The sequence below is a fragment of the Canis lupus genome, chromosome 3 (genome assembly GCF_048164855.1).
Source record: "Canis lupus baileyi chromosome 3, mCanLup2.hap1, whole genome shotgun sequence".
Classification (NCBI taxonomy): Eukaryota; Metazoa; Chordata; class Mammalia; order Carnivora; family Canidae; genus Canis; species Canis lupus.
Window position 1 is genome coordinate 72,745,054 of NC_132840.1, and position 27,978 is coordinate 72,773,031.

General features: G+C 53.9%; 2 protein-coding genes across 12 annotated transcripts in view; one reads left to right on the forward strand and one right to left on the reverse strand.

The window, feature by feature from the left end:
• Nucleotides 1-139: 139 nt before the first annotated feature.
• Nucleotides 140-25,422, reverse strand: PCSK7 (proprotein convertase subtilisin/kexin type 7). Of its 9 annotated transcripts, none has more exons than XM_072822164.1 (18): nucleotides 24,182-24,318; nucleotides 22,164-22,283; nucleotides 21,885-22,029; nucleotides 21,201-21,680; nucleotides 20,513-20,647; nucleotides 19,775-19,940; nucleotides 18,565-18,655; nucleotides 17,408-17,462; nucleotides 16,862-17,000; nucleotides 15,997-16,097; nucleotides 13,357-13,524; nucleotides 12,514-12,621; nucleotides 11,975-12,077; nucleotides 3,700-3,856; nucleotides 3,047-3,141; nucleotides 2,156-2,249; nucleotides 1,816-1,933; nucleotides 140-1,562 (listed from the first exon to the last, which is right to left on the reverse strand). In XM_072822164.1, exons 4-18 carry the CDS (start codon nucleotides 21,666-21,668, stop codon nucleotides 1,194-1,196), a joined length of 2,367 nt encoding a protein of 788 aa, XP_072678265.1. In that variant the 5' UTR covers nucleotides 21,669-21,680; nucleotides 21,885-22,029; nucleotides 22,164-22,283; nucleotides 24,182-24,318; the 3' UTR covers nucleotides 140-1,193. The 9 variants fall into 9 exon arrangements, with proteins under 9 accessions (XP_072678265.1, XP_072678263.1, XP_072678266.1 ...); XM_072822162.1 differs by lacking the exon at nucleotides 24,182-24,318 and adding an exon at nucleotides 23,942-24,066; XM_072822165.1 differs by lacking the exon at nucleotides 24,182-24,318 and adding an exon at nucleotides 23,626-23,648.
• Nucleotides 24,388-27,978, forward strand: part of RNF214 (ring finger protein 214) — a 53,609-nt gene continuing 50,018 nt past the window's right edge. For 2 of the 3 annotated variants that reach the window (XM_072822170.1, XM_072822172.1), the window contains exons 1-2: nucleotides 24,388-24,506; nucleotides 26,016-26,134. In XM_072822170.1, coding sequence (XP_072678271.1) covers nucleotides 26,019-26,134 — 116 coding nt within the window. In that variant the 5' untranslated portion in view covers nucleotides 24,388-24,506; nucleotides 26,016-26,018. Of the gene's footprint in view, nucleotides 24,553-26,015; nucleotides 26,135-27,978 lie in introns of all 3 variants that reach the window. The other variant, XM_072822171.1, reaches the window with a different exon arrangement.

Here is a 27,978-nt window from a genome sequence, read left to right on the forward strand (position 1 = left end):
TCCTAGGAGGGGTCAGCGTCCTTCAGAGGACCAGGCAGAGGAGGAGGAGAGTGAACTTCAGGGACCGAAGGCCGGGAGGAGCGACTTGGCAACTGGCATTAGCTCTAGGAGGCTGAGGAAAGGATGGGGAAGGGCAGCGTTGCGTGGAAGGTTTTTATTTTGGAAAAGCTGTGCAGAAAAACATTCAAACAAATGTGGCTGTGAAAAGAGAAACCCAAATCTTAAGCGTTAAAAAAACTTTTGATCAATCAACTAGCTCAGAAGAGGGGAGGAGGCCAATGCCGGGAGGAGTCACAGCCCGTCAGGCAGACGGCTGGCCTCCAGCGGGGAAGGCCATTTCCCTGAGCACTGTGCAGGGGAAGACAGGGCGGTCGCAGGGCTGGAGTGGCAGTGGCTGCCCCTGTCACAGTCCTGCCACAGACCACCTCGTGAAGCCGCGCAGGCGCCGGGGACCCATGCCCATCCGCAGCTTTGCCAGGAGCATCGTACCGATCCTTCAGGATGGAGGGTGAGGGGCGCCGGGGAAGGAGTCGGGGTGTGTTTGGGCTTGGCTTCTGATGGGGGCTAATGGAGGCAGCTGCTTTCAGGGCGAGTGTGCTGGGTGGAGGGCTAACTGCCATACCAGTACGTCTTAGGTTCCAGGCGTAGGCAGGGAGGGGGAGGCGGGAGAGGAAGAGACGGCTGTTTCTAGGTCCTGGGTCATTAAAAGGCAGGCATATAGCCACGGGCTCTTCCCAGCCTTCAGCCCGAGACCTCTTCCCATGTGACCCAGTGACGTTTCTCTGGAGAGGCTCTTCTGGCCATCGCAGGCTCCACCCCGGCCGCCCGTGGGTGAGGGTCCCCGTGACCCACATCGCTGGCTTGCCCAGGAGAAACGAGGTGGTAGGCCTGCCCCATGGGAGGGGCCGAGCACGTGTCCAAGACCTTCTCACCAAGAGCCCCCGCCCAGCTGGAGGAAGATCCAGTGGCTGTGGCCACACTGTTCTCTGGGACTCTTCCTGTCACTGCACTTTCAGAAGGCCCTCGCCCTCCCAGAGTGAAGTCAGAGCGCACTCTTTAGGCCTGTGGATTCCTGATGCTAGCATCACGGCTGCCTTCTCCCCAGAGCTCTCGGGACTTCAGAGCAGCCTTCCCAGCTTCCTTGGCTTCAGGAAGGAAGAGCCCGTCCCACGTTGAGTCTGTTAGGCCGTGGGTCAGCAAATCTGCTGCTCCTCTTTCCCCTGCAACAGGTCTGGCGCTAGGTGATGATGAGGGCAGTTCAGGGTACTCCTGTCCTGGGATGGGCCCCAGTCCCCTGGAGCCAGCAGGTCTGGGGCAAGGGGATCAGAGGTGGTGGGAGGGCCCTCACGTTCCGTCTCCACTCCATCTGGATCCTTGCTGTTGCAAAGTGGCACTGATTCTAGTTCTGTTCCCTCTTCCCTGGCTTTTTGGCTTCGTTGGGGCCAGTGGCAGGGTCCACTCCTACAAACTCGGTGAGTGGCCACGTTCCTCTGGCTCAGGTATATTTCCAGCATGTAGTAAACGGTCCAGAAGATGGTAAAACTGCCTACCAGCACCAGAGTCTGGGGAAAAGTCAAGCACCTAAGTTAGTGATGCTTTCCCAAAGCCTGTGGCTTTCCTCGGCCCAGAACGATGAACTCAGAAAAAGCCTGTCACCTTCCAGGGACTACCTCTCCCACCCTGAAGCACTCGCCCCACCCAGGTCCTCCCAGCCCCTCACTTCTCAAGTCCCCTGGAGTACCCCAGCAAGGACTCGATCTGCCGGGACACTCCTGCTGGCCCACCCGGCTGGAGCTGGAGGCCAGGCCCTCGTACCTTGAGGGTGTTAGGGGTGATGGTATAACCATCTTCCTCGGGGATTTTCAGCCCAGGAGGGCAGGGCAGAGTGAAGCCATCATGCAGGTATTTTCCACTCATGGCACTTTCTAACAGTCTGTGGAGAAGAAAAGACATGAGGATGCCCTCCTGAACTTGTCCCCCCTCCCTTGGGCCCTCACTCCTCCTCCCACCTCAGGGCTGGAGAGAGGGAGGAAGCCTCATCACAAAAATGGGGTGGGGAGCTGTACTGTGGGTTCCCAGGGAGGTGGAGCTCCTTCAGCGGCCTCCTCCAGCCCCATGAGCAGCCTTCCCCCTGGCACCTGCATCTGGCACCTACCTTTGCCTGTCCTTGATGTCTACTGGACTCCACACAGAGCCATACAGGGTCAGCTGCCACTGCTGGAGGATGCCAGGCTGGAGTGTCTCATCTCCTAGGGCAGCAAGTGGGGCGTCCGTGAGCCCTGCCCCTCCACTGGCCTTGCAAGCAGCAGAGGCCCTGCCCGCCCCACCCCCTAGGGGGACTGGAGCACACGATCTGCTGCAGTAGAGGCCTGTGTCCACTGACCAGGGCTTTTGCAGGTGTGCCTCACGGGGCGCCCTTAGGGATGGAGACTGGGAGGCTGAAAGGTCTAACTCCGAAGCAAAGAAGTTCTGCCTTTGTTTCTTTCGTCTTTTAGGGTTTCAGTTGGGATTTTGCTTGAAAAAAAATTTTTTTCCTACTAAATTAAAGAAAGGTTTGAAAACCACCAGTCTAGTGAATACCTAACTTGGCTGGAAGCCAGGAGAGTTGGGTTTGGTTTCCAGTCTCCTCTGGAATATTGTATGACCTTGCACCAGTCACTTCAGACCTTTGGGTGGACCTCAGTTTAAAAAAAAAAAAAAAAAAAAAAAAAAAAAAAACAACCAAAAAATGGTGAAAATTAGTCCTGCCCTTACCTGCCTACCAGGGCTGGTCGAAGGATGGTTATATGTGAAAGAACTTGAAATGTGGTTTCAACAGGGAATTTTTGTTGCTATCCTGAGGAAAAATGGATCAGTCACTTCTCCAAGGAATATGAGAGGTAGTATCAATGAACAATTTCAGATTTCAGCACCCATATTTTAGATGGGATGTACTTCTTGGCATCTACCCTGTTGGTCCAATGGCAACCCTAAGCATTCTCCACGGGATGGTCTCTGTGGGGGCTCTGCGCTCCAGAGGGACCAGACAGAAGGCAGGCAGGCTTACCTACATCCCTGACCATGAGTCTGTAAGTCCCCTTCGCTCTTTCCCCCCAGCACCGCACAGTGGAGAAGGTCCAATCATTGAAGCCGTTGGGATCTCTGTGGGGGGCAGGAAAGAGTAGAAAACTTGGAAGGTGTAGGGCAGGGAACTGACCCTTTGCCCACAAACATGATTTCCTCACTGCAGTAGCCGTCAAAACGTAGCAGTTGTGGCCTGAGCTACAGCCACCAGGGAGCGTGCCATGAGGGGTCCCCAAGAGCTGTCCCTTCCCCGGGGATCCCAGATGAGGGACTGGTGTCAACATGTCACAGTGGGAAAAGCAATGTGGGGAGAGCACAGGCTGGGGAGCCTGACAGATCTAGGCTGTTACTTCCTCAGGCACTTACTAGCTCTGCGACTTATTTCCTCATTTGTAAAAGGAGGTTAAAGGCTCCTCTGCATAGTTCTTGTAAGAATTAGAGAAAATTTTGGTCAAATACAGTGCTTGGCACATTGTAAGTGACTTATACAAGACAGGCAATGAATGGCTTGCAGCTGCCATGGTCAGCCGGTGCCGTAGAGCTCAGGGCAGGGCCAGCATCCACATCTCCTGTATCTTTTCCTTGCAAAGACCCTTGATGCAAAAAAAGCTCAAAGGTATGGACGGGTGTACGTACGAGTCCATGCTGCGGGGGGCGCCGATGAGGGACATCATGCCACTGGGGCAAAACAGTTTCAGCTCCAAGCTGCCGCGTCGTGGGTGAGTGATAGAGACTGTCACCGCCACGTGCTCCAGCGTCTTCAGCCCCGACATCTCCAGGTCCGTCCTGCTGACTGTGGGAAGTCAGGCTGGGCAGCTGGGAGACCAGCCCCATAAACACTTACGCCCTCACTTCATCCCAACACACACAAAGGCACATGCTCATTGAAGCCACATACAAATACCTAACGCAGCCCTAACTGCGCACGCAAATAAATGGATTGTCGTGGCTGCTGTCAAGGGGTTGACAATCTAGTTTAGAGTCTCGTTGGGAAGGTAACATATTCAAGACACAATATAAGAACCAAACAGAGCAACTTCAACCATTCATTCATCCAAAAAATAATTTACTGAGTACCTCCTACATTTCAGGCACTGTACTAGATGCTGGGGATAGAAAGGTAAGTTGGACATGATCTCTGCCTTCTACCTGCAAGTGGAGAACGAGACGGTGTGAGGAGTACATAACTGATGCTAGAACAGAGAGGACCCAGATGGCTCTAGGCACATGGCAGGGAGATCTGCGGGAGGCGGCAAGGGACGGGTACAGTGTTGGCAGGCAGTGGTACAGCCCAGGAGGGGAGATGGCCCGAAGGTAGGGGTGGAAATGAATAAGTTCCATACGGAAGGCAGTACAAGTTTCTAAAAAAAACTACTCAAGTGAATAAACCACGAGGAAATGATGCTGAATGAAAAACAGTCAACCTTACAAGGATACGCAGTGCGTGATTTCCGTTGTGTAATATTCATGAATAACATAAATGTGCAGACAGTTGCCAGATGGGTGGTTGCCAGGCACTGGGGATGGGGCCCAGGGCGTGGGCAGAGCCGCAAAGGGTTGACACAGTGGAGCTCGGAGAGGCGGGCGTGGGGGTGGAGGCCTCTGGATCCTGGTTGTAGTGCTGGATACACGCTGGAGCCCCGTCCCCACCCCGACATACACACATACAAATCGGAGTGCCTGTCTGCCCGGGGAGATCTGACTATGCCCCATGGGTCATGGCAGTGTCGTTTTACTGGACTGGATACTGTACTAGAATTGTTTCAGACACCAACATGGGGAGTAGGGTGTGTGAAACTCCCCCCAAACATTGCTTTGCAACCCCCTGTGAATCTACAGTTATTTCAAAACAAAGTTTAAGAAAAACACCAACTACTAAGGTGGAAGACTCAAGTGGGGAATATTAAAAAAAAAAAAAAATTAGGGGGCAAGGAGACAAAAATTCTTTCTAAAGCACTTCTCCCACTTATCCAACAGGCAAGGCGGAGACCAGCTCTCCACTTTCCGGTGAGAGGGTGGACGGCTGCCATGGGAGCAAGAGGAAGGCAAGGCTCGGTCGGGTCGGTGGCACCACTACTGTCTGCCCGTGGGCCTCCTACTCAGCCCCCCTCCGCTCCCCGCTGCTGCGCTCATAGAGGTGCACCGCCTGGTCATCCCCTGCCACGCGGTGCTCCCGCTCCGAGGACCGCTGTCCCACGTCGTGACCTCATATTGTTGGCCTCTTTGGTCTGCCCATGTCCCCACGTCGGCGCCCCCTTCCACGACCACACCCTGGGCCTTGTCGTTAGCTGGGACTGCTTCACTTCTGAGTGGCTTAGAGACTCTCATTGTGGGTTTCTTCAGATAAGCGATGCAAATGAATTGAAGACACATCAGAAGAGGAGTTGAGCAAAAACGCAGAGAAGCTCCCACACTTCTAGATCGCGTGTTGTGGTAAACACCCATCTTGACCTCTCTCCGGGCATAGACGTGGCCAAGTGTGCGTGTTCTTCCATTCCACCCTGCGAGTCTTCAAAGCCAGTGGCCCACCTTTTCTGAAAACAAGGACCTGCCATCTCTGTGACCTCCCTCCCTTCTTGACCTTCACTTCCTGGCATTCCACCCAGCTCCTCTCTCCTAAGGGCTAAGATTCCCCACCGCTCAGCTCTCCAACACCCTCTTGTTTATGGTCTGAAGCTCCTTTGCTTTCTTTCTTTCCCTTTCACAGCAACTGGCTGGCAAGGGTCCAACATCAGACCAGCCCCATGATCCATCTCCTTGGCTGGATCGGCTTGTTTACGTCTCTACTACTACAAACAAAAAAACAAAAACAAATAAACCCTCCCTTAACTCTTCACTTCCTTCTGCCCACCAGTGTTAAGAATGTGGGCTCTGGAGCCATCCACCCTGGGTGCATCCTCCCTAGCGCAGCCCTGTCCTAAATGTGAGAATCAGATTTGTTTCCTTAACTGGAAATCTTGGAGAGTAACACTACCTACCTCGTGGGGCTGGTTGGAGGACTGTATTAGTTCATACACGTCGAGCACTTAGAACAGTACCGAGTACTAAGACCATGTAAGTATCGGGTCGTATGTCTTTCCCTTTACTGGGAAACTTCTTGGAAAAGATGTCTACATTCACTATCTGCACTTCTTACCCTCCCATTCATTCTTAACATTTTTTCCATCAAGACAGTGTACATGGCTTCACAAGTCAAAGAGCATTTTCCTAACCCATTCCTCACCATCTTCGTGAGCCACTCCACAGAAGCAGACACTGTTTATTGCTTTTGGTTGTTTTCTTCTGGGACCTACCTTTGTGTTTCCAAATAGGCATGTGTGACTATTTCATGGTTTATGCCCAGACCTTCTCTCTACCCTGCCCTCCTGTCCATCTTCTCAAAATAACTACATCACAAGTTTCAGTTAGATTAATATTCTGTTTTCTTACGTGGCCTTATAAATATTATATGGAATTTAGCCAAGGAGTATATAGTGATTTCATTTTCTGAACAATTTGCCGGTTACCCTCTGGAGTTAATCATTGCCCTGTTCTTTGGTTTACTTAAATTCGTTTCCCCAGCTCTAATTTTTCCCAAACTGCACGAAAGAACCACATAACCTCTCTGAGTACTATTTCTTCAAATGAACAAGCAGATCAGAGGCTCCCTCGGTGCTACTTTCCCCCGGAGCCTCCAACCTGGGTTCCCAGGCTCCTGTTCCTATCTGCTGCGCTGCCACTGCGTTGGGGCCTCCCTGTCCTTCTGCCTCCTCTCGGTCTGCACGCCCTTTCTCTATCCCCCATCTTTTCTTTTTTTTTTTTTTTAAAGACTTTATTTATTCATGAGAGACACAGAGAGAGAGGCAGAGACAGAGACACAGGCAGAGGGAGAAGCAGGCTCCATGCAGGGAGCCCGATGTGGGACTCGATCCCGGGTCTCCAGGGTCACACCCTGGGCTGAAGGCAGCGCTAAACTGCTGAGCCACCCGGACTGCCCTATCCCCCATCTTTTCCTTCCCCTGGTTTATCCTTCCTTGTGGAATCACTGCCTCTACTGGCAGTTTCAGACATAGAGAGCATGAACGAGACTTGCAGGTCTGAAAGTATCCTTATTCGACCTTCCCACGTGATAATTAGTTCCGCTGAATTTTAGCGACTACAACCATCCTCAGGGTTTGGAAGTTTTCTATTCTTTGTTTTTTCAAGTGGGCAGTGATCTCTATCAGCTTTAAAAGCTAGTTGGAGGGATCCCTGGGTGGCGCAGCGGTTTGGCGCCTGCCTTTGGCCCAGGGCACGATCCTGGAGACCTGGGATCGAATCCCACGTCGGGCTCCCGGTGCATGGAGCCTGCTTCTCCCTCTGCCTGTGTCTCTGCCTCTCTCTCTCTCTCTCTCTCTCTGTGACTATCATAAATAAATAAAATTTAAAAAAAAGTTTATTTAAAAAAATAAAATAAAAAAATAAAAGCCAGTTGGAGGGTCTAAGCATGGGTGGAACCTTATACTGGGGGGCTTCCCTAAGGTTGGCTGGCTTGGCACCTGACGGGTTTGTGGAGGAGCCCTCTGTATCTCTATCTCCAAGTCTTTCCATGAGGGATCCTCCTACTGTTCTAGAGAAGAGCCTCTGGATCTCCTGGCTGCCAGGGCCTTGGGATCTGGGCAGCTGGCTTGGAGGGGAGGGTCTCCCTCCCCCTGTACCCTCCTTGGCTCTGGAGAGCAAAGTTTCCCACTCCTGCCAGGACAAGGAAGGGGCATCACCTGGCTGCCAATGAAGGGAGAAGGTGCCCAGGAGTCTATCTTTTCAGCGATTCCCTATTTTTCGCCTCATACCTCATCTCTGTCTCTTGGAACATATGGGACCTCCAAATCCTGAGCCTTTTGGGATTCTGTGGCATGAAGGGGCTTGTTTCTTAGTATCGCCTCTGCAGGTATTTGGTATGCAATTTTCTCAGCCCCGCTCACTTCTCCATTCATTTGCCATCTTCCAAAAATTTGATGAAATCTCTCATTGGTTCTAGTCTCTCTCCCATTCTCTTTGTCCTTGTGCTTATGCCATTTTTATTCCTTTATTCTTATTTTGGTGAGGTTTTGGGAGAAAGCAGAAGTAAAAGAACATGTCCAAGCTGCCATCTTTAACCGAAATCTTCTATCCCCATGAATTATTCAACCAGGTGTGATTGAATGTTGGCCCCTATGAGTACACAGGCAGTTCTCCAGGTAACCCGGGACCTGTGCGGCAAACAGAAGGCCGCTCCTCCGTCTTGTCTCCTTGCCCTCTCTCACTGAGATGGCCCGAATTCCAAAATTCCTGTGACACTCTCTTCCTACCCTCTGGCCCATTTCATCCCTCCCCTTTTTCTTCAGAAGTGTCTTTCCTTGGACTACGCCTTTAATGCAGTCTGTGTTCTGGGTCCTCTTTTATCCTTTGTCTGCCTGCCAACCCTGGGCAACTTTCTTCTCCAGACCCTTTCCTCTGCTTTTACTGGTGACTCCCAAACCATTGCCACCAGTATGGACCTTTGAACTTATTTTGTCAACCACTTTCTGGATATAATCTTTAGATGTTGCCCAGAAGCCTCCAATACAGCAGAGCCAAATTCCTGGCTTCAGTTCCTTATACTCCCCAGTCCTTGTCCAGATCTGTCCTTCAGCCTGGGCTCTTCATCTCATTTGATGGCATCACTATCTACCCAGCTGCTCAAGCTCAAAAACTTGTAAATCTTTTTATTTATTAAAAAATATAAATGGGGGCTCCTGGGAAGCTCCATTGGTTAAGTGTCTGACTGTGGCTCGGGTCATAATCCTGGGGTCCTGGGATCAAGCCCCACATCAGTCTCCTTGCTCAGCTTCTCCCTCTCCCTCTGCAGCTCCCCCTGCTGTGCTTATTAGCTCTCTCTCTCCCTCTGTCAAATAAATAAATAAAATCTTTAAAAAAAAAGGCTTTAAAAATATAAATGCACATATAAATATATTTATATATACATTCATATATGTGTGTGTGTGTGTGTATATATATACACACACACACACACACACACATATATTCTTACTAGAGAAAATTCCAGGCACATATAAAAAATAGAACAGATGTTCTCAATACCTAACTCCAATACTTATCAACACATGGCCAATCTTGTTTCATCAATGGTCCCCACTTCTTCCCCTTCCCAGAGTCTTTCGATGGCCTCTCCAGGCACCCTGTAATCTTACCAGTAGAGACAGAGTATGTAGCTCTAAAAGACAAGGGATTGTTCTCCTTCACCTTTCCCTACCAGCAATTGGTGACAACTTATCTCGAAGGTTCCCCACACACAGCCTTCTTGGTCTGGTCCAAACTCCTCCCCGTGACACACCCGGTTCTATCTGGTCCTGCTCCTCATGCCCCTGCCCCAGCTCTACCATGTGGGCTCGCGGTTCCCCAAAGCTCCACTGACTGCAGGTGTGGCCTCCGCTGTCTGGATGTCCTTCTCCTCACCTCTTCTCTTGGCCAGCTACATGCTGGAATTCTCGTCAGTCCCTGGCTCCTCCAAGAGCCCTCCCGTCTTCCCCAAGCAGGAGTCATCTCTCGGTGACACCAGTGTCATCTCTACCGCAGCCGGGGCCACCTTTCCCCCACTGTGAGCTCCTGAGGGCAGGGATCCTGTCTTATCTCTGAATCCCCAGAACTTAATACAGTGCCTGGAATGAGGCGCGTCTCACGTTAGCAGAATGAATGAGTGAATCAATCAAGAGACATTCCAGAGAAATATGTGAAAGACTCCAGTTCAGGGGGAAGGACAGAGGAAGACCTGGGGAGAATCAAGGGATCCGGTGGGGGGTGGGGGGTGGTGGCTGACGACTCCAAAGCTTCAAGTGTGATGGCAACGGCTCTGGCAGAAAATAGGAGGCACTGGAAAGCCAGCTGGCTCTAAGGGGGTGACAATGAAATCTAAAATGTTGCATGTATGACATGACTTCTGCTGGTGGAATATCCAACAGCACATGGTGACGTGGGGATAGAAAGCTCATTGCAATGAACTGAGTCTTCCGTGGGTGATACAAGTGAGCAAGGCTTCAGCTAATTGACTTTCAAGGGTTCCGGGTCAGAGGCAGGCAGGGACTTGTTTCCTAGTAGGGAACCACAGAATTGAGTAGCACAGCCGGAGAACATTTTCATCACTGTGGAAAGCTCTGTTGGATGCCTGCTCTAGAGTCTCAGTAGTAGCTCGCCTCTACTCCTCTTGTGGTGCGGTCAGCCCCCTCCACATTACAAAAAGTTCACTCTGAGCCCTCAGACATGGGTTCCCCCAGGTCTTGGGGGGAAAGACCAAAGTTTGGCCACGGGGGCATGTTTCTGGACAGTCTAGGGCTGAGCTACCCTAATCTCTGTTAACTAGACTCTCTTCAACCTCCAGGCACACCCATGAGCTTGCGCTTTCTGTCTTCTCCAGGGGGTAAATGGAGTCACAAGAGGGAAGACACCCTTGCTGACCTCAGAAATTCGCAGCTGCCCTGCCCACTACGCTCCACACTAGCAAAACTCAGAGTTTACATCTCCCTTTGCTTCCTCCTCTCTTCCCACTACCCCCATTTTCCACTCTTGTTGGCCCAGGACCATTTGTCCTTCCTAGTGACAAACAAGCGGTTGCCAGGGAGGCTGGTCTTGCTTACTGGGGCAATGTCCCCCGGTCAGTGGGAAGAAGATGGTGACGAGGCTGGGAAGGCCCCCAACCCTCTTTGAAGTCAACTCCCATTTGATAATTGTGACTACAGGTCACACTGTTACTTAAAGGACAGTCGGAGAGTCGCGGATGAGTGGTCCAAACTAGAGGGCACACTATCTCCAGGACCTGTCAGTACAGATCCCAGGGGGATCCGACTGAACTGCATTCCTAGGAATGTTCCTGCACTTCTCTGCCTTGGCCGGTGCCCTTTCCAAGATAGCATTCCTTTTACGGAAAGTGCGACGAACCAGGTCCATGGATTTCCTTCCACGTAGAGGGAAGCTGGGCAAGTGCTGGGCACGGTTAGGGAGACAGAAAGTGGAACCCTTCTCAGGGGAACCTCCACCCAAGGGAAGCTGCCCCTGCCCTTCTGGGCTCCCTTCTTTGGCCATTCCTCCTCTTGTTCTTGCTCTGGTTTGATCACTTTCTAGGATCAAACCAGAGTGGCTGAGGACGGAGTTCTAATTTGGGCCCCAAACATGGCATGCTTCAATCTTCACAAAAAATAGCAAAACAACTCTGCCTGTCAAAATTCCTCAAGGGAAAAAAAAAAAAAATCCTCCTCGGAGCTAGAAGTAGGGAAACTCTCACACGGGAACTCGGGGGAATCTGCTGACAGATGCCAAGCATTGTCACCCAGCTTCCCTCTTCTCTGGGCAGGGGTTCAATCTCAATGCTCAACACAAACCACACCTCTGACTTGCAGAACTTCAGACAGTACCGCTGACTCTGGGTGTGACGGGAGGTGGGGGCAGGGGGCAGGCAACTATACCCCAGGGAGACACCCAGGTCCTCCTGTCCCACCCCAAACAGCCCATCTGACTTCTGTATTAGACAAGCCAGAGAATCAAAGGAAGAAGTTCATTTACTTCATCCAGAGGCCACTAGGCAGAAGAGAATTGCCTGGCAATTCCTGGCATGGAAGTCAAAGAAGCATCTTTCAAGTCCTGCCTCGTCTGCTCGGTCCCAGCGCCACTCCTCCCCCACACCGTCCTGACTGGTTGCTCAGCAGCTCCTACCCACTACTAGTAACTCAGGAGAAAGGTCTTATTCAAGCAGCCAGAGGCCAGCCAAGTCAGAAGCAGCAACATGTCCTAAAATGGTCAAAGAAAACTCCACAGGTCTGGCTGGAGCTCAGCTCCTAAAGGCAGGGACGATGAGTTTAACTTCCCCATCACCCCGCCCCAAACCTCATGCCCCAGATTAACCCCCTTTCTGCTGACTACTTACCATTCCACAGGACCTCCAGTGAGTGGGGGGACAGCGGGATAGCCTTGTTCTCTTTTAACACAGGGCTGACATAGGAAGCTAAGTAAGGGACAGAGGTCCAGATCTATTAAAGGAAAGGGATGGTGGTGAATGAATAGGACGGACCACACACGCTCATCAACTCGATCCTCAGGGCCCAGCCCTTCTTCTCTCTCCTCATCACTTCCTTTCACTCCTGAGGCTCTTGATGACCCTCAGGAGTACTCCCCGTGGCGCCAAAACAAGGAACCAGAGGAAGTGGCCGTGTCCAGGGTGGAAGAGGAGAACCAGAGCCCCCTGAGAGCCCCAAGCTATACTCTCTACCAACAGTTCGGAAACTTCAACGATAATGTTGCACCTGCTTCTTTGTTTGAAAAATGGGTATCGGCTGGCATGATGGTAAATGAAATGAAGAACATTTATTAAGTACCTACGACGTGCCAGGCAAGGTTTTAGGCACTTATGGCCCCCTCCCTCAGCCACCCCATGCAGGGGTCCCTGCCCTGCCAACACCTGTTCACCTTGGCTGCATTAACGAGTCTCCAAGCATTGAGCAGGCCAAACCCATGCTGGTGGCTGTGGCTGAAGCCTGCCTCATTGGTGACCCAATCTGCACGGCGATCCTCATACTGAGAGAACAGAGGTCCTGGTTAGTCTTGGGGGCTTCCAAAGTATAGCTGATGCTTGAACAATTCAAGGCTTATGGGCGCCAGCCCTCCTCCCCCACAGCTGAAAATCCATCTCTGACTTTTAACTCCCCAAAACTTAACTATCAATAGCCTGCTGTTGACAGGAAGCTTTACTGACAGTTGATAAACACATATTTTGTATATTATATCCATTATATATTGTATTCTTACAGGAAAGTAAGCTAGAGAAAAGAAAATGTTATGATGAAAATACATTTACAGTGGATCCATGCATTCAGACTCATGCTGTTCAAGGGCCAACTATAATGTCAACAACCTAACTCTGGCTTCCTTGCTGACCCTGCTGGCTGACCCCATCCAGACTCTCCCACTAAGGCCACTAGGAACGGGTTCCCCAAGGAGAGCTGGGACAAAAGGGCAAAGCCCCATGACATCACCACCCCCATGGCTTGCTCCAAGAGAGGGAGCCAAGCCCCGGAGTAAAGGAGCCCAGAGGGCTCTTCTGCAGGTGAAATGGAATAGGTAGGACAGGGACGGATGAGTTTAGGCCCATAATGGGGTCCCCATACCTGTTCTATACATAAGTAGCTCTGTAAAGCATTTGGCACCTCACTTCTGGGTGAGTCTGAAGCCTCTCACTCCTTGCAAGTGCTTGGGAGCAGAAACTCTGGGTAAAGTGGGGCCAGGCCATGTGTCTGGCTGCCAGGGTCTCACCTGGGTGGCTGTGAAGACAATGATGTGCTGGACGTCACGCCACGTGAGGCAGGGCCGCACCTGTAGCATTAGGGCGATCATGCCCGCCGCCAGGGGGGCTGCAGCTGAGGTCCCCGTGTGGCCTTCAGTGCAGCCTGTGCCCTTCTGTAGGTCCCAGTCAGTGGTCACCTTGGGAGTGGGTGGGGGAGAGGCTGGGTTAGGCACGGAGCTCACAGGTGCTGCGCAGAGAGGGGGAGGGGACGGCCCCTCAGAACAAGCCTCAGCGGGGAGGCCAACTAACAGGTCAGGACAAAGGACAAGCTCTATAGAACTGAGAAAAGAATAAAGACTAAAGAGGTACCCAGGAGGGTCTGGCTGCAGGAAGAAAGATGGAGCTGTGGGGAAGGCCTCACAGGCGGGTAGAAGGCAGCTTCCTGATTCCTGCTACTCTAATAACAGTTTCCCAAATTCCCCATTCCGACCCTGCACCCCCCACAACTGTGCTAGACAGAGGAAGTGGCCGGGTGAGCTCCCGGGCCCCAGCTGGAGCTGAGACAGCAGTGACGGCACCATTCAAGGAAATCCAACTTGGCAGCTCAGCGACAGGGGCTGGAGTGACATCAGTGTGAACAGAGGGAGTGTGTTTCCAGGGAGAGGGAACAGGGCCCCTGCCTGCCCCGTGGGCTCAACATGGGCTGTGTCTACACTGCCTGCCCACCCTGGCCCCAACTGCCTCTGGGCTCTGGGCCCCATGCCTCAGGGTGGTTCCCATGAGTCTTCCTTCTCTACCTGTGGTTCTCAGGTAGGAGGCAACAGTGGGGGGAGGGTGTGTGTGTGTGTGGGGGGTTCCCTGCAGGAAGAGATGGCATCAAGTTCTTTTCGTGCTCTAATTGGCCCTGGAGCTACAAAGGGTTTGCCTACATCTGCTCCATGATGGCCCTTTGGATCTAGGACATTGTGCCAGTGTTAAGGCTAAGCACTTTTTTCTCCCAGGCTTCTCTCTGGGGCAGATATCAGGGCACTAACTTCTGCCAAGAACTGTCCTTTCTCCATTGTCCTCACTGCTTCCCTCCTAGCTGTCATAGCAGCTGCCGAGAGATGCAATTCTCACCCAGGTGCCCTGCGCTCTCACAAGGAAAGGGGAAAAAACCCGCCAAGTTGTAGTCTCAGTGAGACTGGGGAGGCTGGTCCGTGCCAGGGAGCAGACTGGGTTTTTTCCTGTTAAGGAAACGGCGTCATGGGGACAGTCTCACGTGGGCCGTGAACATGCCAACGTTGGCAGGAGCCCCCCGGGAAAGCCCAGGGAGGCGCCCCAGGCACCCAGACGGTGGGCAGCACAGGCTTCACGCCCTGCACTGGGGAGACCACTCCACTGAGCTGGTCACCCAACAGAAACTGGCAATGGGGGTTTCCCAGGCAGGGATGTCTAAAAGTCAGGAGTTTGGCCGAACTAAGTCTCTCTTCATATATGGACAAGTCACAGTTCAGATGGAAGGTGGGGTGGGGGTGAGAAGTGGAGTGGATTAGGAGGAGATCCAGGTGCTGCAGCGTAAGAGGAGCGACTGTGCGGTGAGTGGGGTGGATCCCCCAGTTTCTGCCAAGGCGTGAGGAGCACAGTTTGCTCCTGTTCTTCCTCCTTACCCAGCCTGGCCTGGGGTGGGGTGCCCTCTAAACCTGACCCACGACTGCTGGGCACAGCCTCTCTGGCATGTTTACTTTACCCCACTCCCTTGTTCCTTCTCCCCCGGCAGGGGTGGGAGGCTGAGGGCCAATGGCACAGGGCCTTGGAACGATGTGTTGGCCAGAAATCACTTATTGGCAAAACAAAATTTCAGTTTTGGAAAATGAATCCAACCCAGCAGATGACAGAGTGGCCTGATTCCCAATGGCTCTGGAGAAACCTCCAGTACCTAGGCCACAGGAGAAGCAGGATACTCCCGAGGCTCCAGCCCAGCTCTTCCATGGAGCTTACTGACTATTCTGGTCAGCAGGGCCAGGCAGGGAGCTGTGGGGTCACAGTCCAGAGACCTGGCCTGAACCTGCTGGGATGGAGCTGAGCCAGCCGTCAGTGTAGGCATTGGACCCTGAATTCTTTAAAAGGTTCCACAGCTTGAGAAGCTCCACTTGCCTGCTCTGATCTTCTATTGATATGGCTCCAACTCTAGCTCCAAGGAAAGAACTGTTTCTTGGGCTGACAAGAGACATTTCCCGGACTCCTTTTCCCACCCATCCCATAAAGAGAACCACTAGCTTTACTCCCAACGAGGAACGTGCCCAGAACTCACAGTATTTACAGAAAGGCCAAAGAGCAATGGAATGCAGATTTTTTCCTAAGCCTACAGGAATTTGCCAAAGCCCCAATTCTACCAGAGGAAGGCATTTCAAAAGAGTTCTTTAATCAGAGTGACGCTTAGTACTTCCTATGACAAGATGTATATTTGTAAGTTAAAATTTTAAAGGTAAAAACCATTTACAGATTTGTTTCGAGTCCTCAGCTCTGATTTTCCAACAGTGGCATACCCTTTTGAGACCCAGACCTGCTAGGGAAGAGGACTTGAAGGGTGGCCCAGGGAAGCAAGGAACAGAGAAATACGGCTGTGCTGCCTGGGACAAGTCTTGTGGGGGCAGGGGCAGGGAGTGCGGGGCCCAGGAGGCACTCACGATGCTCCGGAGCATCTTGTCCCCACCACTGAACGTGACCGCCAGCATGGAGGCACATTCCTCAGCATAGAAAGGCATCCGTCCCTCTTCATCCACAGCACCTGGGGACAGAGTAGAGGAGATGAGAGCTGAGGCCTGATGAAATCACAGTTATCATCCAGGAGCTGCCCTGAGTTTAAAAACTGATCCCTGTGGCTCCAGTGCCTCAGAGCGCACACACTGCTCACCTGAATAGGCAACTTCAAATGGCAGACGGTGTTCTGGGCCCTAACACCATTCTCTCAGTAGGCTCCCCGGTAAATCTGGGGGTGTTCCACTTCTACATCTACTTGTCCACCCACACATTCATCTTCCTCGATGTTTTTTAACTTATTATCAACTGTGAGTCTCACACTGGGAGAGGCATTGGGGCCTCATGGCAAAGGCCTCAGTGTTTATCTCAAAGAGCCGAAAATCAGGGAGGAAGTCGGGTAAGTGAATAAACACGGCTGGGCAGCGGATGCTATGGTAGGGGGCACGGGTACGGGGCATCTAATTCACGCTCGGGGGTGTCAGAGAAGCCTTCAGGCAGGTGGCCAGTGGCCCATGTTAAGAGAGGCTGCAGCAGAGGCCTAAGCAGATGATGGGCTGAAAGTGTTCCCAGGGTACAGTGACATCTAAGGGAGTCCAGAGATCCTCTGAAGCAGGGCGACTCCCTCCTAACTACAGGACCCTGGAGAGAAGATCGTGCTCATACAGTTGGATAGACATCCCGAAGCCAGGGCACCCCAAAACACACAACCCCTCCACTACTTAGTCCCACATACACTCCTCACTACAGAGTGACACACGCGCATGCTCATGCACACAGCCGCCAGGCTGCTACCTATGGTGACAGTGTAGATGGAGTTGGCATAGCCGTCATAGTTGCAGTTGTCATTGTGCTGGCCTCCGTTGCCACTGGCCACCACGAAGATGCTCCCAAAGCCCCGGCGGCCAGCAATCACCCCATGTTGCAAGGCGGCCTGAAGAGCAAAAATGTCCTGGGTCAGCCAAGGAACGCCCAGAAAAGGAATCTCTACTTTCCATACCAACAGCTCCTCCTCTTCTAGAAAGAAAAGGGAAAAAAAGCCCAAAGGCACTGGGGCAAGGGGGAATCGCCTGGGCCCAGTGATGGGGGGAGGGGGCACAAGCACAAAACCAAAGGGAACAGCTCAAGGTATCCTTCCACTTCTCCAAGAACTAGTGTCCCCTGCACTCCCCACCCCTAGGTTATGAGGACTTGCCCAAAAGGAGGTGGTAAGGCTGGATGACAGGAGTCTGGCACCACAGATGGGGGGGAGGGGGCGGGTAGGGTAGGAAAGGGAGTGGCTTAGAGCAGTTCTAGGACCCGAATGGAGAAGGCCTCTCAACCTTCATGGAGTTCAGTTACCTTTCCAAGCTGATGGGGACCATCCACCGTCTTCCCATCATCATCTGGGCCCCAGCTGTTGAGAAATACCCAGAGGGAAGAGCCAGAGCCATACTGCAGCTGCCCACAGGCCTCCCAGTCTCAATACTCCCCACCCCGGCCTGGAGTCTTCCTGTCTCCCCAGGGGTTCCAGTTCAATGATCCAGCCCTTGCTCCAAAGTGGAGAACAGAAGTATGTGATAAGGCTCTTTTTTTCCTTAGAAACTTTCCCAGCTTCAGACTACTTTCACCGGTCCCTAAACATCCTTCCTCAGGTCCTAGGGAGCAGGGGATGATACATATTGGTTGAGAGGGACAGGGGGCCACCATCTCCTGATCAAGAGAACTCAGACCAGGCTTGATGGCAGAGCACCCACAAAGGAAGCACTCCATCTGTAGCAATTCCTGGGTCTGAGGAGCTCTTTAAACCTTTTTTTTTTTTTAAGATTTTATTTATTTATTTATTCATGAGAGAGAGAGAGAGGCAGAGACATCCAGGCAGAGGGAGAAGCAGGTTCCATGCACGGAGCCCGACGTGGGACTCGATCCCAGGACTCCAGGATCATGCCCTGGGCCGAAGGTGGTGCTAAACTGCTGAGCCACCTGGGCTGCCCACTCTATACCTTTTCTAAGGGAAATGTATCCTGTGGGTGATGTGCTTTTGAGGGAGGTGCTGGTTGGGGGAAAAACAGATGCCATCGGTGTCATGAGGGCAGCCTAAACTCAGTTTCTCCCTTTTTTAGGAACCCCGTCCCCATCCCCTCCCCAACCATCACCAGAGCCTGAAGCTGCAGGTGCACTGACATGTGTAGGGTCACGGGAATGGGTGCAGGGCCATTTGGCTCAGCTGTGGTCAGAGAGGAGCCCTGAGGAGCTCCTGAAACAAACACACATGGGGCCGACTGGCACATTCCTCATGCGGCAACCTGGTCACTGGGGTGACGTGGGGCTTAAGACTGAGAACCCAGCAGCCAGGGGATCTGGAGAAATCAGAGCGATGAACTCCCAGGGTGAACCCAGGGAGAGGACCCCCAGCAGGGACCTGCCCGAGGCAGCCCATCTTGCCATTCCGCTGTTGGAGGCTTTGTGCCAAGTGCTGGAGCCTCGGGTTCCCTCACCGTGTTCCTGGCTCTCTTTACCTGCAGCTGTAGATGTCATTGATCTGATAGTGTTTGTTGAAAGCCACGGCCTCCATGCTGTCCGTGAGGGGCCCATCCAGCACCCGGATACCTAGGCAGTGAAAGCCACATCAGCTCCTCAACCACTCTGGTCCCACCCCCACCCCTGACCCGATGAGGAGCTGAGTGGTGAGGAGCCACACGTGGAGACTTTTCCTCCGAGCGTTCTTGTATCTTTGGAAAGATGTTCTAAAAAAGCCAGAATGTTTTTTAACATAATGCTAAATCTTAGATTTTCAGGATCATGTGGTCTGGTGGGAAGAGGCCTGGGCTAGAATGGAGGTAGCCAAGGTTCCCTGACTTGCATCCTTAATCACGTAAAGAAGCACCGCTATGGTGCCTGACACTCAGAAGGTGTTCAATGAGTGGTACGCGTTACTGTTACTCCTCCATGGATGCCTAATTTCACCCTCTCAAATGGGCTGGGTCACATCCTGGTGACCACGCAGGGACAAATGGAGCTTTCTGAAGGGACTTGGGGCCTGAAGTGTCTGGCTCACTCCGGAGCTCTTACGGAGAGGGCTGCTGACCTCTGCTGGAGTGTAAGAGGAATGCAGCCTGTGTTCAGTCTGTGGGTTCCAAGCACTCATGAGGAGTCGGGGAGGGCTTCCCCGTTCACGCCCTTCACGTCCTGCCTTGATGGACAACGTCTGGGAGAAGGAACCTTAGAACAAGCTCCCGTGGGGGCCAGGGCTGCTCAGCTCTCTTGAAAGGAGGGAGCACAGATAGCAAGCATCAGAGGGGCTGGGTGCTGGAGAGCTGGGAGGTGTGAGGGGAGCCTCCACAGACATACGGGGTCAAGGAAGAAAAGCAGGTAAAAGGGTACTTGGGGAATTAGGAAAATACAAGTATAACCCAGGCAAGGAAAAGGAGTCATTGTTACAGTGAGCTGGGTCATTAGATGGGACATAATTTGATCAGAAAAAGGGGGGAGGTGACTGAGCACTTGGGGCTTGAGGAGGCCTCCATCCCACAACAGGACCAGTCCCACTCTCATCTGTTTTATATAATAAGGTTTGCAGCTTAATGACGTGTTTGAAATACCACTGCACCGATGAAAATCAGTGAACTGATGTGTCCTACAAGACACCTCTGGACTTGGGGGAAGGACAGGCAGTGAGTGAAAACTGTCACTACAGGAGAAGCCCACCTAGGCTAGACCAGAAGGTACCTGCGATGCGGCTCCCGTATGCCACTCCCACTGCACAGAAGCTGTTGTTGGGCACAGCGGCGATCTCCCCGGCACACCTCGTGCCGTGGTGGTTGCCATTCTCCACGTCTGGGTGTGGCATAGGGTCAGGGTCATTGGAGTTGAGATCATAGCTGCCCTCGGGGCTCTGAAACATAGTATGTGGGGGGTGACATGAGGTCATTCACAAGTTTTAAGGGATTAGGCCCTGGAGCTCAGGGGGAGAGGAGACCCGGGAGAAATTGGGACGTTGGGGGTCCTAGCCAATGCAACAGGCCCATCTCTCCCTCAGGATGCAGATTTGAGAACAGGACACATGGGGCACAAAAGAAGGTCTCGGCAAACTTCTTTCTTGACTATTACAACAACAGGTCCAGGAGACTACTCCATGGCATGAGAGGTCCAGGATAAAAGAGACTTAGAGCTACCTAAATCTTGGGAAGAGGAACGTGTTCAGGGTTTGTGTGGAGGGGGAAGTTGCCCACAGGCCACTCCTTACTCCCTAGGGCGGGGAGCAGCAACCAGAACCAGGAAGTGCCACCTGGAGTCCCCTCCCTGCTTCATAGCTGCCAGACTGGAATGCTGGCTGGAGGAAATGCCATCCCAGCTCCCAGGCCCTTTTGTGTGGCCGAGGGACCCCTAAGAAAGGGGCCAGGCTGAGGCAGTGTCCCGAAGGAGGTAAAACATGCGAGTCAGAGGGGGTGTTCTAGGGCCACTCACATAGTTGGGTGCAATGTCTTGGATAGTGTGCTCCACTCCATCATCCACCACCACCACGGTCACCCCTCGCCCGGTTACATTGCGTTCCCATACACCTGTCACATTGATGTCCCGGCCAGGGCTCCGCCGGTTGTTCTGCGGGAGACACAGGGTCAGGAGCTCTTCCCGGAGCCCTGGGAACCCAGGGACGCACAACATAGTTCACACAACTCACACACAGACAAGTTAGAGCAGCAGACCCTCTGCCCTCTTAGCCGCGATCAAAAAGCCAGATGGTGGTTGTAGTTGGGGACAGAGGGACAAGTGAGGGCTTTGCCACAACCCCGTTCTCCAGGAAGGCCAGCCAGACATTATTCACCGGCAATAAAAGTTATTAGTTCACTTATCCTAACCAGAATGCCACAAGGTATGTATTGTTACAATCTCCACGTAAGTGGCAAAGCCGGATTTGAGCCCAGGCAGCCTGGCCCCGCACCCACACCCTAACCTCTGCAGTCCCCTGGCTCCCTAGAAGTGAGCACAGGGAAGGGGGAGCCTGAGGGCCAAATGTGGCACTGAAGCCCGCAGAAATGTCTCCTCAGGCAAAGGAAGAGAGCAATGGGAGAAGAATACAGTCAGAAGCCCGCTAAAGAAGAGAGCACCCAGACCCTATCCGCCTGACGGCTGACGGCGGCAGGGCCACACTCACCAGGTGCCACTGCTGTGGGTACTTGGGGTCATTGAAGTGGACGCTGCGCTTGGCCCGCTTGAGCAGCCTCTGCTCTGAGTGCCAGTGCACAGCTTCGTGCCTGGCTAACACAGTCTCCGCCTGCTGCCGGAGGGCCTCCACCTGCTGCTCCTGCTGGTGCCCAGCTGGCTGGGTGAAGAGGTAGTAGCCCTGGAGCTCCCCGATGCGCCCGGCATTCAGCAGCCCCGCTGCCTGGGCCAACGCATCTGCCTGCTGTTCCAGAGTCTCTTCCTGCCCCTCGCCTTCTAGGCTGTCCAGATGCACAGCCCAGCTTAGCCCCCCTGGACCCTGGGCTCCAGGCCTGTCTGTCTCTGCCAGACCCATGACCCAGGGAACCAGCAAGAAGAGCCCGGCTAACTCCAACCAGAGGTGGGTGGGTAGGCCCAGGGGGGCATCCGAGTGTGGCACTTTCTGCCTCCCCTTCGGCATCAGCGCAGTAGGCTGCAGACAAACAGACAGCACATCAGCAACCTGTATGGGTATCTGCGGGGAGACCTGGCCACCAGTGTGTCACACCCAGAAGCCCCCAATCCACTCCTTTTAAAATTTTAAACATCTGATACTCTCTTTTTATTCACGTTTATTCTTGAGCAACGGGAAGTAACTCCCCTCACCCCCCGCAGTGGGGTGTGGGCCAGTACTAACCCCAGTGGACACCTCCACAGCAGGATGGCAATCGCCACCTCACCAGATAATCAAGCAGACCATCCAACCGCTCACAGGCAACATGCTGCTCTTTGCCGCTGTTGCCCTGAAAAGGGCTCAAAAGTTGTATCGCTCCCGTAGGTTACTGGTGGAAACATGATCACCCTTTAGAAGAGACGTTCCTCCCTTATTTAGAGGGGACATAAGTCTTTCCCCAGGTGACCTCTCAGTCCAGTTGTCCTCAGGGCCGACTCCCCACAATGGCGCCCACAGTCCTACCTGGACTCTGTGTGAGGTTGAGCTCCTGGTCTGGCTAACCACCTCACATTCATTTTGTGCAAATGGAGAAAAGGCATCACTCTCACTGAGTAGTGTTGACTCTGAGCACAGACTGCAGACCTGTGGGCCCCAAGAGAAGAAGAAATGGTGTCCTCCCTCGTCCAGTGGAACAAGCAGAGTCCAGCCATGATCTGTGACTAAGGGAACTGGCAATGATCGAGTGTCATTTCCAGGGATCTCAGATTGGTTGTAGACTGGCACAGAACTGGAAAGGTAAGGCCAAATCTTGGTACTAGACCCAGAAACACTACTTCTTATCCTAACCATCATGCCATCCTCTACCCCCCCCCCCCCCAGAGGCCTAGGAGAGGGCTTGAACTGTTGCCAAGATACACCGATGGAGAAGCCGGAGAAGCCGATAGCACTCTTTCCTAGAAGTCAAGGTGGTAGCTAACTTCCTGAGTTCTGTATCTCCAAAGGACGCCAGGTTAAGTAAGCGTAGGTAGTAAGCAGGGGAAACGGGGAAAACCTGAGAATGCAAGCGAAACCGAACAGGCCTAAAAAAAAGCAAGTGGGCAACCGGGAAGGAAGAGATGATGGGAAATTTGGAAAGTAGCAGTGACCGGAATCCTTAGGCACTAGCGTGGCTGGGTGACTTGCGAGCGAGAGCTCAGGCTCCAATCACTCCACCGACACCGACACCCCGACACCCGCGGCTGGGATTTGATTTCAGAAGGGCTAAATTTAGAACTGGTGGGTAACTGTGGGGACAGGGGCAGGTGGGTGGGCAGCAGAACATGGAGCTACTGGGCTCCTTTAGAATCATCTGCTCGGAGCTTGTGTCACCCCCAGGCAGGGCTGGGTACCCGCACATACACAAAGGGATCCCGACTTAAAACGTTACAGGAAAACAGGTATTTTGTGGAAGTCTCTTTAGAAAGGGGAAGCTTTTTCCTATATATATATATATAATATTTTATTTATTTATTTGACACGGAGAGAGAGAACAAGCAGAGGGAGCAGCAGAGGGAGGGGAGAAGCAGGCTGTGTGCTGGGACGGTGGCCTGAGCCGGGGCGGGGGGCGGAGGCGGGAGGCAGGAGGCGCTTCACCGGCCGAGCGAGCGCCCGGGCGCCCCGGGAGAGGAGAAGGCAGGGCAGCGGCTTCCCGCTCGGCAGCTGCATTCCACGTCTCCGAGCCCGGGCACGTTCCCTCCCAAATTCCTCCCCGCTCCTCGGCTGCCTCTACTGTCCCAACACATCCAGATGCCTTTCCGGACCTCGCTAAGAAAAACGAGGACCTGGGGGCCCGCCGCCGCATCCCCCCACGCTCCGGGAGGGCGGGAGGCAGACCCCGCGAGCCCTCCGTCCCGGCCTCCCGCAGGGCAGTGCCGCCTCCGCGCCCGCCCCGGGGGTCCGGGATCGCCGCCCCCCCGCCCCCCCGCCCCCAAAGGCAGCTCGCGACCTCAGCCGGCCGCTCTGCGAACCCCTCCAGCTCTCAGGTGCCCGGGAGAGGAGGAGGAAGCGTGGTCACCCCGAGCGCAGGAAAGGCCGTCGCGGGCCGTCCGCTGTCCTGGCAGCCTGTGGCCCGGGCTCCTGGGCTTCATTGATGCCCGGCCCGGCCCGGCCCGGCCCCGGCCCGCCTGGCCCGCGCGGGCCTCCTCGGAGGACGCCCTGGAAGCGCCCGGGCCCCCGCCCCGCGGCCCCCGGCCCCCGCCCCCCGAGCCGCTCCCCCGCCCCGGGCCGCCCCCCGCCCCGCCCCCACCGAGCGCCCCGCTCACCCGCCCGGCCGCCGCCGCCGCCGCCGCCGCCTCCCCGCGGAAACTCGCGGCTCCCCGGGAGCCCGGCGGCCAGTGACAGCAGCATCACTTCCGCCCCGCGGCTCAGCCAATCGGCGGCGGGGCCGCGGGCTCGGGCTCCCGGCCGCGAGCGGGCCGTGCGGGCGGCGGCGTCCTCGGCGGCGCCCGGGCACCGTCCTGCCCTGCATGGCGTCCCCGGCAAAGGGGCGTCTCGGTTGCGACCTTTTAGAAGCACGTCGGTCCTCTTCCCTCTCTGATCGCCACGGCCCCGGCCCTCCCTGGGCTCCCCCCGCCCCCCCGCCGCGCCCCGAGGGTCCGCAGGCGGGTCGGGGGCTACCGCGGCGTGCGCGGCTGCTGCACGGTGCCGGCGCCGGCCGCCAGGGGGCGCCGTCGGGGGCGGCGCGCTGCCGCCGCGGCCGCTCCTCTCCCGGCCCAGCCTCGCCCGCCCGGCTCGCGCCGCCGGAAGTGGGAGGTGCCGCGCGCGGGCCGGCGCTCGACCCCTCCCCCCGAGGCTCGGCCGCCCCCTCCCCCCGCTCCGCCCGCTCAGGTGCGTCCCTCCCTCCCCCCTGCCTCCCGGGGGCGCGGCGCGGGAGGTGCGTGCGGGGCGGGCGCGCGGGGAGGGGGCGGCGACGCGGGGGGCCGGGGGCCGGGGGGCGTGGAGGGGGCCGGTGCGCACGGGCGGGGGGCCCGGCCTAGGCGCGGGCGCGCGGGCTGCGCGGTGGGGGAGGAGGTGCGGGCGCGGGGGCGCGGGGGCGCGGGGGCCCGGGGGCGCGGGAGCCGGGGGGCCCGGGGCGGCGGAGGGCTCGGCGGCCCCCATTGTCCCCTGGGCGGCCGTGCCGCGCTCCGCCCGGGCTCCGCGGCTCCCGCCGCCCCTGCGCCCCTGCGCCCCGCCGCCCCGCCGCCGCCGGGACCCCGTGACACGCCGGTCCTCCCCCGCGCCGCAGCTGCAGCCCGACGCACCTGCCCCGCTGCCCCGCTGCCCCGCTGCCCCGCGCCCGGGCGGCGCACCCGCTCCGGGGACCCGGCTCCGACGACCCCCGGCGCCGGGCTCCGCTGGGACACGATGTTGGCACCCGGGGAGCACTCGTGGCGCCTTGGGCCCATTGTCTCCCAGCAGCTCCGTATAACGGGGGAAACCGAGGCACGCGGGCCCCCGGCGGCCTGCGACGGAGCCCGGGGCGCGCGTGGAGGTTCCCGGCGGAGGGGGCGGTGCGATACCTGCGATGCTCCGAAAATAAAAACCACCTAAGCCGACCCTAGGTGCACCCCCGCCCCCTCCACACTCTCTCTCCCCCCTTTGTCTTCGCCGCGAGGGCCGCGGGTGGGACTTGCCGCACAAAGGATGACCTTTTGCTCCAGGACAGGCATCCGTCCCGACTCCCTGCCTTGGGCCGTCCTGCTGCTCCGCTTCTCTTCCTCCCGGGGGAGTCCCCAGGCCCCGGTACTCTTTTGCTCCCCTGCAGTAACTTTGAAGAGCCTGTATTTTTCTCCGTCCGTGGTTCTCAGACATTTCCCGTCTGCGGGGAGCGCACTGACGGCGGGAGACGCCGGGACTGCCCTGCACAGTATTGCCGCCCCCCCCCCCCCCCCCCACCTCCACGAACACCTCCACGAACACCTCCAAAACACTTCACTTAAATTAATGCACGATGCTTGTAATGATTGTCGGTGATTACTAGGCCCCCAGGTGCACTGTCGGTCAGTGAGCATCAGGTAAATAGGCACGTGGACCATTTGCAAGATTCCCACAGACTAGGAGTCAGTTTGAAATGACTGCATTTCTGCCCAAAGTGAAAAGGCTTTGCACAGACTCCTACAAATTTATATGAATCCTCACATTTCTGAGGGTTGATGTCCACCAGGGCCCGCGGGGCCCAGTGGCTCTTTTAAAACCCTGCTCCAGAAAAACTCTTGATTATTTTCTGCTGGGACTCAGCTTTTTCTTTATGTTTCTTTCCTGGAACAACTCTGTTGTGTGGACGTTCTGAGGGGGAAAGATAACACTTGTTTTGAAATTTGGAAACTTGCAGCCTGTAATTTGTTTCTGAACATGCAGAACATGATGGCGGCGGCGTCCGAGGTAGCTGGTGTGGTGTCCAATGCCCCCAACCCTCCAGAATCGTCTTCTAGCTTATGTGCTTCCAAATCAGAGGAAGGTCTCCCAGACGGTCTAAGGTAACGTGCATATACTCTACTGGGCAGATTTCACTTGGGCGAGGGGCTTATGTTCTGCAAGCGTAGCTGGGCTTTTCTCTCCTTGGCTTCAGAGGCGCTGCACAAGAGTGAGCCTTTTAAAGATAGGGGCTGTCTGGTCCATATGTGCATTCATGGTACCTAACACGACATCTGGCACTCAGCAGGCGTGCCAAGTGTTTTGTCGAGTACGTAGAGTGCAGGGGGTTAAACTCTTCTGAAAAATGCAAATATTTCCTCAGCCTTTTTTTACATGGACCTATATGTTCATTTAATTGTATATTTGTGATTTGATACCTGTGTATATATCTACATGTTACTATGTATTATGATTATGTATATCATAATGATATTACGTATCATGCCTGTGTATGTATGTCTCCTGTATTACATAGAGATATAGGTATGTACACATCTGTACATAAAGCACATGTATGTTCATGCATATACACAGATACATGTTTATCTATGTTACCTGCAGATAAACAGCTTCGTTAGTATAGCTTGCTGCTCCACGTAGATATTTTGCCTCCTTTCTGAACTCTCCAGGGCTGAATTAGGATTGCCCAACCTTGCATCTTACAATGCTTAACACATAGTTAATGTACAGTGGTTGTACTAAATTATGTATCCCACCTCAGCTCTTCTGTAGAGTACCTAGGACCTAATAGAATAGGTTGATACTGTACTAACAGTTTTATATGTATTAACACATTTAATCCTCATAACAATCCCAGGAGGGAGGTGCTAATATTATTATTCCCATTTACAGGTGAGGAAATTGAGACCCAGAGAGGTTAGTAACTTGCCCAGGGTTGCCAAGCTACATGGGAGTCAGGGTTTGAACCCAGGCTTGTCTGACTCTGTAGTACGTGATAAATACTGGTTTACATGAAGAGAGCTTTGTTGGCAAAGGGGTAATGGAAAAAAACATGAAGGGAGCCTAACCGTAAACTTGGATCTTCATTTTGTAACTAGAGTCAGCCACATGCTCCTAGTAACAATAATGGCAGCTGGGGCTTTTTGAATATTTACTGTGCCAGGCTGTGTACTAAATACTTGAGATGCAAGATTTCATGTCATCCTCACAACAATCCTATCAGGTCAGTCATATTTCTGTTAAATGAGATTAAGTAACTTGCCTGGAGTCAGACAACTGGTAAATAGCAAGAGTCAGGATTTACACCCCGGGACTGTACCATATATGCCCAAATCAGTAATTTAAGTGTCTTCCCTGCTCCCCCAGGTAACTCTCAGTAAGGATTCAGCTAGAAGTGTTTTTTAAAGGCTCATATCACAGTATGCTCTCAGTTGTTTTATTTTGAACAACATATGCTGTTGAAGAGAGGAAGGCACCATGACCTAATGACCTAAAGCCTCAGTCAGTACTGGCTTGGGGTACTTAAGCGCATCATTTGATAGAATCAGTTTTTTTTTTTTTTTTTTAAGAAAAGAAGGGGCATGAACTCCAATAAAAAAAATAAATATTAAAGAAAAAGAAAAGAAGGGCCAAAGAAATTTAGCACAGATGTAGTCTGTATTCCTGGGTGGAAGGCTTATTGTTGCAGATGTTAGATGTCACTGTAAATAGGTTTTAAACATCTCTTCAAAAAGCAATACGTTAAGTGGCCGTGACAAACAACAAAACAACTATCCCAGTGTTTATACATGTGTATATATTTGTCTGGGATAAAAGTTCTACTGACAGCTTCAGTTTTGGATTTGAAATTGTCTGTACTGCAGACAGCTTTAAGTGAGGATGCCATGCTCTGGATAACTGTTGAAGAACCTAAAAGGTGGTTCTTGTTCAAAGATCTGTGAGGAAT